At 35.4% G+C, this 12,722-nt stretch overlaps 3 protein-coding genes across 11 annotated transcripts in view; 1 reads left to right on the forward strand and 2 right to left on the reverse strand.

Annotated features, from left to right (window-relative positions):
* LOC115243322 (alpha-actinin, sarcomeric) overlaps window positions 1–6,732 on the reverse strand; it is a 20,392-nt gene extending 13,660 nt beyond the window's left edge. For 2 of the 8 annotated variants that reach the window (XM_029820209.1, XM_029820202.1), the window contains exons 1-2: window positions 6,510–6,732; window positions 5,334–5,546 (exon numbers count right to left, since the gene is read on the reverse strand). In XM_029820209.1, coding sequence (XP_029676069.1) covers window positions 5,334–5,435 — 102 coding nt within the window. In that variant the 5' untranslated portion in view covers window positions 5,436–5,546; window positions 6,510–6,732. Of the gene's footprint in view, window positions 1–5,333; window positions 5,547–5,933; window positions 6,035–6,509 lie in introns of those variants that run through there. The other 6 variants (XM_029820204.1, XM_029820207.1, XM_029820205.1 and 3 more) reach the window with 6 other exon arrangements.
* Window positions 6,733–8,041: 1,309 nt separating this feature from the next.
* Window positions 8,042–10,639, reverse strand: LOC115243540 (uncharacterized protein C19orf47 homolog). Its single transcript, XM_029820641.1, has 3 exons — window positions 10,213–10,639; window positions 8,911–9,966; window positions 8,042–8,823 (listed from the first exon to the last, which is right to left on the reverse strand). The coding sequence occupies exons 1-3, from the start codon at window positions 10,229–10,231 to the stop codon at window positions 8,690–8,692; spliced, it is 1,209 nt and encodes a 402-aa protein (XP_029676501.1). The 5' UTR covers window positions 10,232–10,639; the 3' UTR covers window positions 8,042–8,689.
* Window positions 10,640–11,152: 513 nt separating this feature from the next.
* The window catches only part of LOC115243329 (RNA-binding protein 39), a 10,380-nt gene continuing 8,810 nt past the window's right edge, over window positions 11,153–12,722 (forward strand). Inside the window, exons 1-2 of one of the 2 annotated variants that reach the window (XM_029820218.1) lie at window positions 11,153–11,353; window positions 11,422–11,495. In XM_029820218.1, coding sequence (XP_029676078.1) covers window positions 11,323–11,353; window positions 11,422–11,495 — 105 coding nt within the window. In that variant the 5' untranslated portion in view covers window positions 11,153–11,322. The remainder of the gene's footprint in view (window positions 11,354–11,421; window positions 11,496–12,722) is intronic. The other variant, XM_029820219.1, reaches the window with a different exon arrangement.

Consider the following 12,722-nt stretch of genomic DNA (forward strand, 5'->3'; position numbering starts at 1 on the left):
CTCTTCCGAGCGCAAAGTGTTCACGATGCTATTGACCAGGTCGATGCTTCTGAAATAATTGTCATTCGCGGCCCATTATCGCGAAATAAATTTCACGATCGCATGATTTAATGTGATTTAGCCTAGGAAAATTATTTCCTCTGTCTCTATTTTTTTTTTATTTCAATATTATTATTATTGTTATTATATATCGCTCTATATGTATATTTAAAGATTAGCAAATCTATTGAAAACGTATCCACCCCTGTCATTAAAACAAATAATTAAAAAAATATGAAACAGAAATTTATATGTATTTGTGAATATAATATATAATGTGTTAATTATATTTAAATTAAGTTTATTATATTATAGTTGAATATATTTAAATTAATTAATTAAAAATTTAATACTATTAAGATATACTATTGGGATATTATAAAAATTCAATTTTTTGGCGACTTTTTCGAAACTCGCGCAAACAATTATAAGACATTAATCGAATAGAAGAAGATGACATACTTGCGCGAAGATTATCTATAATTGCCAAAGATGCACTCGCGAACGCAAGCCGTTAGTTAGTGTCCGTTATCCGGCCTAACCGTTCGATTTTACCTAGTGAAGCCGGACGATGAATTGCTACGCTTTGCATCGCGGCGAGGAGGACAACATGGGAATTAATCTCGAAGCGAGGACGAATGAGCGCGCATCGATACAGCGCGAATTAATCGGCAATTTCTAATTACACAGTACGCGTGAGACTACTCCGTCTATGCGCGTAATTGCGGGGGTAGATCAGGGGTCGATAATTGAAACAGCGCGGGCGCGAGAGTGGAAAATTAATAGTCAACGCGATGATTAAAGACGCGAATTAACATCGATTTTATTAAAGGAAATATCGCGATGCCGCGTGTCCGTTGAAATTACTCCGGGTAATCCTATTTTCAGAAACATAGCTGGAGAAAGCAAAGCCAATAAACGAATTCCACGAAGAAAACACTTGAGTTCATACTTTATTTTTCCCAATCCAAAAAGAGATTAGATACGAGATGGATGGATTCGAAGAAAGGGAGATTCTTAATTAAGGTCTCATTTGAATGTCAATATATTTATGATTTTGACAGTAGATTTATAATATAATAATAATACATATATGGATGTAAAAAAATAAAGATACCGAGTTGAAATTGGATGTTAATAAAAATCAAGAGAGCGGCCCATATAAATTGCGTAAAGGTTCATAAATTTCAGCTACGCGACACTATATCTATTTTTAATCAGTAACCTATTCTCTAACGGCGCCAAGATGTCATGGTAAGTCTAAGGAAAGACTTTAACGAGCGCTTTGAACGATGTTTCGATGTTGTGTCGTTCAAGTGTGAATGTCGCCTATAGAAAAATAGCCTTCATGAGCTGCGACAATTGCTCGGGAAAAGATTTATGCACTAAACGAATAGCTTGGCTAAGTTAGTTGTTAAATATATGCGCGAGATAAACTTTGCACTAACAATTAGATCCAAGACACGTCGAATGCTAAATTATTCAAATTAATCAAACAAAACAAACTTCGTGCGAAAACATAATAACAGATGATCGATATGCTTTATCTATATAAGCTGATTCAATGAAGTGATAATAAAAAAAAAAATATTTATATTATAAAATAATCATGAGTGTGTATAATAAACACCTGTGTAGTAAGTCACCAAATACAAGTACAGGATCATTCGAACGATTACACATGATTCAAAGAGCATTTGTGTGATATTTCGTATTCAATATTAAATATAACTTGCACACAGTTAATTATAAATTTGGAATAACAACCGTGAAACCGTATATAAAGCATCATATATATTGATATTTAAATTTAGAATTAAGATTTAAAAAATGTCCAAAGAAAAAAGAATTATCCAAGGCCTTCAAATCGGGAATGACATTTTTTTCTTTTTTAATTTTATAAACGATAGCGTTAATTATTTAAAAAAAAATGATAAGAGAGCGGAGAATACCGAATAAAAAAATTTCATTTAGCAAAATGTTCCAACAAACAGGATTACTCCAAGATCGAATATGAAGGAAACAAGGACTCGTGTCTCGAAAGATCGCGCGATCTGAAAGCTCGAGCCGAGCAGCTGTTTCCGCGACGAGCAGCCGCGCGACCTATTTAAACGTCGTCGGAGAAAAAGATTCCTCTATCGCCGGAATGTTTCAAGCTGACAACGCGACGCGCTGAGAGAAGGATTTTACGAGAAATTCTCCTGTACAGTTAATCGGCCGGCGCGTGTCGTCCACCTCCTTAATGCGTTTAAACGGTACTGCTAATTGGCCCGTCCCTACCGTCATACTCCATCAATTTCGATTCAAGCTGGATTTGAAGGCACGAAATTCGAATGACACAAAGTGTTACGTTTACCTCGATTTTCGCGTCTCGTATATAGATATACATATATGTATACGTAATAGAGAGATACGGATATAGACATTGTGTAGGAGCGAGAAAAGGGGGAGGACGTAGAGTTTCTCACGCTTCCGTAGCGGTAAATATTTTTAGTACATTCGAATCTAATGAAAACGCGCATCGTATCGTACTATATGTAATAGCTTTTAATATTATATATCTTTTTAGTTTAAAGATTGAAATAAAATCGAGTAAAAAAAATATGCTTGAGTGTAAATATAAGGAATTTTATTACTTATTTGACATAAAGTGCATAAGATATGATAAAAATATTCTAGTCATATTCACTTTTAATAACATATTCTTTAATCAATTTTATTTTATAATATTGAACGTACATAATAATATATAATTTATTGATATAAAAATGTTGTGCCGAAATTAATATTACTTCAAGGCAAAAAAATTAGTAACACATTTTATTTATATCTAATAGTTTAGATCTGATTGATATTTTACGTTTTTGGAAAAACAAGAAATGTTTTAAAAGATTTTACTTCTCCATTTATCCTAAATAGTTCAAAAATTATTTTCTTCTTTGTATATGACAATAAATTATTAATTTTTCTAATCATAAATGGTTTCTGAAACGGAGATAAAAAAGAATAAAATTGAAGAGAATGACTCTTATATATGTTCCTTCTCAATATAACACTTCCTTCCGCCTCGAATTCATGGAACCCTATTGTTATCATAGTGTCATATTTGAAACGGGAAGCCTTCGCGTAAGAGCTTTGTTCTATGAAACGTGAAGAAATAATGTCCGCGCGATACGCGGTTCGACGAATGGAATGAGTTTTCGTTTTCGCCGCCGCCGATGCCGCGACGCGAATCTCGGCGGCTTTTCGGACCGCGTTTCCGGAATGAGGCACGCACACGCGGGTCTCTAAAATTAGAGGCGTTACGAAAAATGCCTGCCCTCGGCGACGGCGAAGCCGCGTTTCATATCTTAGGAACGCGTAAGCTTTATATTGGCATGCGCGCGTAACCATTATCAGCGTCGCTTATCTAATACCTGACTTGACGCCAACGCGCCTTCGCGTAGAAAAGGAAAAGATAAAAAAACCACTCGACGACAACACCGAGGAAGAACTCGGCCACGAAAATCGTGAAAATCGTCACGCTCGCGGGCGTGACTCATTGCTCGATTATTTTTGTCATAAAGTCTGAAAATACAATCCGAAGGGCTGCGGCTGATATAATACGAGAGAGAGAGAGAGAGAGAGAGGCGGGAGAGCTCTGGGAAAACCTTGAACCTATGCCAAAGATGAAGAAAATATTTGCGAACGCATACTCGGGAATGCTACGATTTGTCAGTATCTAATGACGCCATGTCGAATGAATTTGCGAGTAAGAACTGTTAAATAATGTCGAAATGGTGAAAAAAGATTCACTTGTTATACGCTTTTTATCAGGAAGATTGTATCTCCATTCTGTCTCCTCTATCTTTGTGTGTGTTTATAATTCTTTTGAAATATTTCTGTTTATAATATTACGCTTCGGCAATGTAGCCTAAAGTATACTTAAACAAGCGCTTAATACTATCAGTTTTTTCAGCTCTTCTCAAATGTAAAATGTTCGTCGTTAATTTTCAACTCTGTATCTAGTATTCAAAATATCCTATATTTTTTATGAAACGCTTAGAATGTAATTTGATCGCATATAGTAAAAATCCGTAGATAAAAATGAAATTTATATATATTACATTTACATCTAACTAAATTATCGAGCGTAGATTACATATTCTGCTTCAATATCCGTATTTTAGAATTCAATTCCAATTCATCACCTGTTATTGACAATTAATTCTCATTAATCTTACAATGAATATTATTTTTTTAACAATGATAAATTTTTTTAGTCAAAGAGAGAGTCGTGAAAAATATTGTTCATATGGAGCTAGCTTATGAGCGTCTATGCAGTGGAAGAGCAGCGATATAATTTCTCATGTTAACGTAAATCATGTTACTACTACAATGATTACACAAGAGCGCGAGCCTTTGCGTTACTACAATGTGTCAATATCTGATAAGATTACCACAATCTAAGGAAACTGATATAAACCTCAATTCTCGATCAACATTGCCAAATTCCCAACCGCAAGCTTATTTCTTCTTTTTTTTTCTTCTTCTTCTTTTTTTTTTTTTTTTTAATACTAGACGATTATAATATCATATCTTTTTCTAGCAGCACGTTTTACATTCGTACTTTTTTATTTCTCTCCCTAATAGTATCAGTATCACAAATATCAAGAGGTAGATACTTTAATTAAATTATAAGACAGAGAGAGAGAGAGAGAGAGAGAGAGAGAATATTTGTCTTAACTTTTAAAATATCGTATCATTTTCAATCTTTTACAATAGATAATTTGATCCCGTCATAAAATAAAAAATGATTCAATAGTTTCTGTCTCCGAGAGACAGGTGTGTTTGTGTGTGTACAAAACTAATGGAGGCTCTATATCTCTATGATTACAATATGCTCTTTAAGCGCAATAAATAAAGGTACAGATAAATAAAATATAGACCATAGAAAAATAATCTTTTTCTCCGAATCCTTTCGAGTTCACTTAATCTTTGACCTGAAGATAAAGAATCATTAATTTTTTCTTAGACATAAAAAAAAATACGAGAATGGTTTTTCACGCGATTATGCGTGTAATCGATGTAACTTCTCGACGCAAATCGACAACGATCGTTTGGATAAAAATATAAAAAATACAAGATAAAAAATTCACTGATATTTTCGTCCTATTTCAGAAATGGCCAGGCCCAGTTTGGGCCCAAAAATGCTCGCGAGTCTCAAAGTAGCGGAAAAAGAAGAGCGAAAAGAGAAGAGGAAGAAGGAAAAAAAAAAAAAAAGAAATCTCTCGGCTATGATAACACTCGCTCACCTTTTTCTGCTGTTTCTCCCAGGCAGGGTCCAAGAGACCCTCCCTCTCCCATTCCTCCTCCGGTGCCATATATCCGTCCCCGTAGGCTTCCATGTCGTTCATCCTCTCGCTCGTATGCGTGTCTCACGTTCCTTTAAACGCAAACGCCAAAAACGTGCTGTCACACGACTCGTTACAACGTTCGCCCCGTTACAACGGGAAAGATTACAGTGGCTAAACAGAAACAGAGAAAAAGAGAGAGAGAGAGAGAGAAAAAGAAGAGAGGAGTCGCGAGTGCTTTTCGAAGAGAAACGCTCGATCAAAGATCGATATGTATCTATCTCCTCGGCGTACGTACGCACGTACTTTCGTTTCGGTGACAGCGACGCGTGTACTTGGGGGGAGAGAGAGGGGATTGGAGATTAAATAAAAGAAAAAGAGAGAGAGAGAGAGAGAGGCACGACGGGCGAAATCACAGGGGACGACCGACCACGATGACTAAGGGACGGAGACAGATTAAGGGGTACTTGAAAGAGAGAGAGAGAGAGAGAGAGAGGGGGAGAGAGAGAGAGAGAGAGAGAAAAGGAAAAGTGCAGCGAGAGACCCAACGTGAAAACGTACCCGCTAAGCCCAGAAAACGTTCGGTTTCGTGTCGTTCTTTCCCTCGCGCTGACCCCTCTGCCACGAGTCTGACATACACGATTTGCTCGCCGGCGCACAACCCCCCCCCCCCTCACTCCTCGATCGCGACTTCTCTCATAGGGGACGAGGGTCTCATTCGCTCTCCTCTCCATTTCTCATCGGAGGAGGGGGAGCAAGACCCCTTCCACCGATTCCCTTCTAAATTCTCCCTATCGGTCTCTCTCTCTCTCTCTTTCTCTCTTTATCGAGTGAATGTTCGACAAAGCGAGAAGTCTTTTTTTTTTATATATATATTTGTTTTAAATATACGGTAAACTCTATGCGAAAAATAATAACGAGAACGTCAGAGTCGTAATGACAGCTCGCGATTGTGTCGCGTCAAACGTAGAGTCTTATCGTATTCGATTGTATGTACGTATAATTCAAACCGCCACGTTATATTACTCCGTGACGCAGCTGTCTCACGGAGGGGTAGCGTGCGCGCTCGCGCACGAGATAACGTTTCATCACGGATCGCTACATACGCAGCAGCCGGGCTCATCGGCCGAAACTAACCTCTGTCCTTCTTTCTCCCTCGCGCACGTACGTACGTACGCAAGCACGTACGCAAGCCGACTCCGTGTAACTCGTCCGCGAGGACGCAGGGGGTGATGAAAATAGCGTCGGAAGACGAACGCGCGCCGCGACACCTCATTCACCCACACACGCGACTAAAATAGGACCGACGCGCGGTCCGCGCGAAATTCCCGAATCGATCGGGGCGACGCCATTCCCGAACGAGACTCGCGAACAGCCGCGAGCCACGAATCAATTAAATATAATCTAGAGAGATAACGCGGTTCGCGAACCACGAGTTGTAGTTCATGCGACCTAGAGGGGAAACGGTTTCGCGGATACACGAGAGTAAAAGCGGTTGTTTTGAAAAGACCTGTTTGCACGGAAATAATTTTTTTTTTTGTTTCTTTTATTTATTAATTTTTGTATCCTCTGTTTCTTTTTCCTCGTGTATTTGCGAATGTATATTTTCTTGTGTGTTAAAAACTTATAGATATCGTTAAGGATGTATGTATCATATGATCAAAATATTGACAAAAGCATGAAAAATTCGTAGACTGTTCTACTATTTCTTCTAAGTATCTACGTAAAACCTGAGCACAATTCTCTTAACGGTTTGGAAATTATTTAAGTTTAAAGTTAGTATTGATTATTCTTATGAAAAATCGCGTATTGTAGCACTTATTAATAAATTTGACAAGGAAAAAACATTACCAACAAAATAAAAATTTTCACATATATTAAGAAAACTCTAATAAATATTTATAAATATTATCTCTTTCTCTCTCTTTTTTTATGCAAATTATTCTTTTTTTTTTGTTTCCTGCAGTCCAAAAGTTTTTGTCATAAATTAGAAAAAATATTAATTCCAACTATTTTCTTTTACGAAGACGTTAAAAACTATATTATTTTGTGTGATACTTTAATTCTTTTTATAATCCGGATTTATTTGATTTTTTAAACAGTATAAACGTAAGAAATATGTTCTTTTTTTAAATTTTGAGCCTTTTGCTATTATCGCTCAGCCAAAACATCCTTAAACTTTTTTTTTCCAGTTTCTTTTTCATTCGTTTTTAAGATATATGCTGCTTATGCAGAAATGCAAATCTTGTGGAAATTAATTAGGCAAGAATAATTATTGGAATATTCAAAAGATGCACATTTCTTTTTTCTTTTAAGCAATCGACGATTCGATAGATCCCGCAGCGATGATCTATATTAAATTAATGGGAGATACATTTGTATCTTTTATTTATTAAAAATCAAATCATAGAATAGCAACAAGTTGATATGGCATATGTAATATTAATTGTCAATTATACAAAATATATAAAATCTTCAATTTGTTGCAATTCTATCGCAAGTAATATTTTTCAAAGATTTAATATATCAACAAATGTCGAAAATAGAGTATACACTTTTGATTCTGTTATACTCTGTTATAATATCTCTATTCTTATATATTATGAAGCAAATAAATATTTATGATAGGGGGAAAAAAGGAAAAAAGATGTTGAAAAGAGTATGGGAAATGCAGATAAGAGAACAAATATAATATCTAAATACATAAACTCTATAATTGCTCGTTCATACATTCGTATCATGTAATTATTTCGTGAAGAAGTATAAAAAGACAGTTTTGCATAAAAAATTGCTGTTTCGTAAAATCGAAAAAGCTAATATACACAATTTCATGAGATACAATTGTGTTGATACGTTGTGTTGTATCTTGTACAACACAATTGCATTTTCTCAATTTTTATGCAAAATTAAATAATCCTTTAAAAACTGTTAAAGATAATAAAAAGGAACAATTGCATTATTTTTATTGAAAAATGATATAGATCACACTCTGTCAGACTAACGTCATTATGTCCGAGCAATTCATGGACGTCGCTAAGTCGTAAATATAAAACGTCAATGTCTCTTTTATTATATTTACACCATATGCGTTATTTGCAACAACACTCTCGCTGTAGCCTTGCAAGCGACTCTGATTAGCGATATGTCTTATCATATCATATCATAATAAAAATGAAATGAAATTAATCATTTGGTTAACACTAACCAATGTCGATGCAGCTGGCAGCTGGGGGAAATTTTATACAAACAATGGTTCGATCGCAAATCGCTATTCACTCGCGATTAATAATGGAGAGAAGATACAAAAGATACCCAGCTTAAAGGCCTAGGCGACTGAAAACATCCGCTCTCTTGACGTGCGTCACTGTTGCCACTTTACTAAAAGTCACTTGTTTGGCAGTGGTTGTGCCAAGGCGTGCCTTAGCTGGTATAGAGATAAGTCGTTCCGAAGCTGTAACAATAAAATTATCAATAAAAATAGCTTTCATGTTTATATGCTTTTTATCATTATAATTAAATTTTCACAACATATACACACCTAATTTGCCAGATGTAACTGCAGGTTTGATGATTCTTTCGCTGCTTGGTCTGACATCAGATTCTTTTTTCACTTTAAGTATACGGCTTGTATTGTTCAAAACAATCTTCTTATTGACTTCGTGATCAGCATGCATAGTACCAGTAGTTTTAGGTATAACTCTTTTCGTTGTTACAATCGACGTACGTATACTAGGTGATATTGGATTCTTCAATATACCCGATGAACTAGTGATTCCTGACCCATTCTTAAGTATTCCTGCAGTAGTTACATGATCCCTCTTATCATCTATGTCACCAAGACGCTTGAACACACTATTCGATCTTTTGAATACATCTTTGCTGACACCAGTAATGTTGAAAGTAGGTGTTGTATCAGCTAAATTGGTGGTGCTCGTAACAGAACTGTCACCTAATCTGTCAAATACTGTTCGCTTTTGTTCAACAGGCTTTTTAAGAACTTGAGTTCTTACGCTTGATGATTTTGGAACAGTGACGGTATATTCGATAGTGTTGTCCTTGCCGTTTGTCGCTTTCACCTTCTTTTCCACGATATTCCAGTTATCATCATCGTCTTCATATACTTCTTCTGACACTAATTTTCTTTTCATAGAGGTTTGCTTTTGATTAGTAGTATTGTTAGTATTCGATACAGATATTGGTTTCTTTATGGTCATAATCTTTTTCGCTGTTGTAGGCAAAGGTTTAACTATCTTCTTTGTAGAATCTGTTTTTGAAGCTAATGAAACCATCGTCTTATTTCCAATTTCTTTGATTACTTTCTTTGCAACAGGTTTTGGATTAACTTTTGGAGCTGAAGCTACATCTTCTGTATCAACTAAAAATCTCTCGCACGTTGTTTCTTCCACAACTTTCTTGGCATATCTCAAAATAGCAATCATATCACCCATTAATGTAATACCCATTTCTTTTAGACTAGGTTTATCTAAATCTGGTAACATATCTGGTTTAATACGATTGTTGGAGAATACAACTGCATGTTTAGTGGCCACATCTTGCGGAAATCCAGCCCCTTTGAAAAACTTCACCCAATAAGCTATAACAAAAAAAAAATTATAATATATAGGGCTATAAAATACACTTATATATAAACAAAATTATAACAAATGATGAGATACATAAATTAGAAAAAATTTTTATAATCCATTAGACCATTTAGAATAAATAGTATAAAACACTGAATTATTTATAATATTTATTTATCTCTTAAAACAGTATAAATGAATAATTTTAATGATACTAAATTTGAAAACTTGTTATAAAACATGCTTGCAATTCTTACCTGACAAGGATGCAGCCATTTTAACAGCTTAAATGTACGATAATTTTTATCTTGTGTTTTCTCGCGAACAATTAATTGAGAAACTTCAAAAGTATATCTGTTCTCGTTTCTTGTACATCTTCCGAAAAGTCGCTCTTATTAATTTCCAAAGTTAAACCATAGAAATCTATCGTCTCGGATCAGAAACAAATTTACAGAAAGCTCGTTAATAGTTCCTAATTCTACCGGCTAATTGTGAATCGTTCTGGATTCGTATTTCACACAACGTCGAGGGAAATTATTAATAAACACCAAGATTCCATTTCTGAAGTTCCATCATGCCTACATATACATGTATCATATATATAATAAGATATATACATATGTATATAAACGCAATTTCACACAAGTTCGTAAACCACTGAACGGAGCACATATGTAAACGAGAATGTCGAGATTCTCGCAAACAGAATGCGAGAATGACGGGTAGCCAATCATCTCCCGTTACGTTTAACCAATCATTTCGCGCTACGTTTCATTTCTATTGAAACGTGAGGCTGATTGGTTATCGGACGTGCCTATCTAGATTTTCTTATATTATGACTCAAATTATCCGACAATTTGGAGCATTTTTTTTCTATAAGCATTGAAATTATATGAAAGAGATTAATATAAAATAAAAAAATAAACAACAATTCTTATAATATTGAGTCGATCGATAAAAATGTACCGTTAAATTTTCCTTCTCGAGCGACAATCATGACGTATAAATATCTAGACGCGATGCTTCGAGCTAAAAGTAGCCATCTTCGAGCATGACCAATCAGGATGAAAGAGGCAAAGATTCTCTCGCTCTGATTGGTTGGCGGAACATTTCGATATTCCTACGTCAAACGGAGCGTATTTCCGTAATAAAGGAATCTACGGTTGCCAAACGATTCACGTATTGACGGGCGTCACTTCCGGGAGGGTGGAGAGTTATTGGTTACTGGCCAAATTTTCGTTGTTGGCCATTTTGCTTAGATCGTCGTCAACGTCGTCGTCGCGTAACGATATCGTTCGCGTTTTAATCTTTCGATCAGTGCTCGAGTCGTTCTATTTAGAGCGCTCGTCACCTGTACGTTATAGCTTATGATAAATAGCTCAGTCTCAAGCACCTCCCGTACATATCTATCTCTCTTCTCGTCGAACAGCGTGAAAAGTCTGGTCTGCTAATGCGTGGCGTTTCAGAGAGCTCTCCGACTCGCGCAATGGCGGAGGATTTGGATGTCGAAGCGATGCTGGAGGCACCATATAAGAAGGGGGTAAGCTTTACTTTTTCAACAATTTCATTTCTGTCTCTTACTTCGTTCTGTCATTTTCTCTTTCTCTCTCCATTCTCTCTCATTCTTGTCTTATCACCATTTTTGACTCGCTCACGTATGTGGATTGCATTATCTGGATGCACGAGACGTGCTTTTTTCTTTTTTTCTTTTTTTGTTTTTTTGTTTTTTTAAATACACGCAGTGTAGGAGAGAAAGAGAATCCACCGTTGCCTTTTATCCCTGTATCTCACTTTCGCTCATTCTATTTTTTACTCTTTCTCTTTTTGTAATATATGGATAGTTTATATATATATGTATATATGTGTAGAACAAAGTACGCCCCTTGTCTCTGATGTACCAACTATTGATCAACACCTCCGTTTTCTGTACTTATAGATGGTACGTAACATGTACCCTCGCGCTCGTAGGATGTTCGCCAGCGAGTTCCTAGAATGCACTTGAAAGACGAGGTATTAAGATATAGCAATCATCTAACATCATTCTCTATTTAATTCTTTTTTTTTCTGTCTTCTGTCTCTAGTCTTCGTTTCTTTTTTCTCTATATATATCATAAAGTATAAAGAAAATAGTCTATATATGTAATATAACACTCTGATAATACTCTATTTGTATCCTTCTTCTCTCTCTCTCTCTCTCTCTCTTCAAGGATAAATCTGAAGAAAATAATATTTATAAGAGATTTGTGTGATAAATTTATTATTACATAATGTAATAATACACGGAGTTTGCCGATTTTTAAATACCCTGTCATGATTTATAAAATATTTGCAATATTATTCTTGTTTATGTTTATATGTAATCTGTTATCTATTTTATCCTTGTATTATGTTTGTATACTTTTCTCAATTTATACTGAAACAATTTTTTGTTTTTATTATAGCGAAGCTATAAAATGCATTTATAAAATATTCTATCAAATATCCAATCGTCAAAATGCTAAATTTCTCTAGTGTGCTTCTATGGAACCTCAAAATGTTTTACTTATATAATGATTCTCGCGTTAGCGAGCTTATTTTACAAAATACTTAAATACCTCGCCCATTGTTTTTTTGTACAATTTGTAATGATAGCAATTTGCCTTCTAGGTAATGCCATCGATCAGGTATCACAACACTTATTTGCGGTGCGACAGAAGACACGTCAGGCTTCCGAAATTCTTACATTGCTTTTAGCAATGCTTATTGTATATTCTGTAAAAATCGGCAT

This window comes from Formica exsecta, unplaced genomic scaffold, assembly GCF_003651465.1.
Source record: "Formica exsecta isolate Colony F162 unplaced genomic scaffold, ASM365146v1 scaffold72, whole genome shotgun sequence".
NCBI classification, from domain to species: domain Eukaryota; kingdom Metazoa; phylum Arthropoda; class Insecta; order Hymenoptera; family Formicidae; genus Formica; species Formica exsecta.

Bases quoted from the DNA above. Each gene is read 5' to 3' on its own strand.
- LOC115243540 (XM_029820641.1), bottom strand. The intron at 8,824-8,910 runs GTGTGTATATGT...TTATTGTTACAG, and splicing joins AGTTACATCTGGCAAATTAG to CTTCGGAACGACTTATCTCT.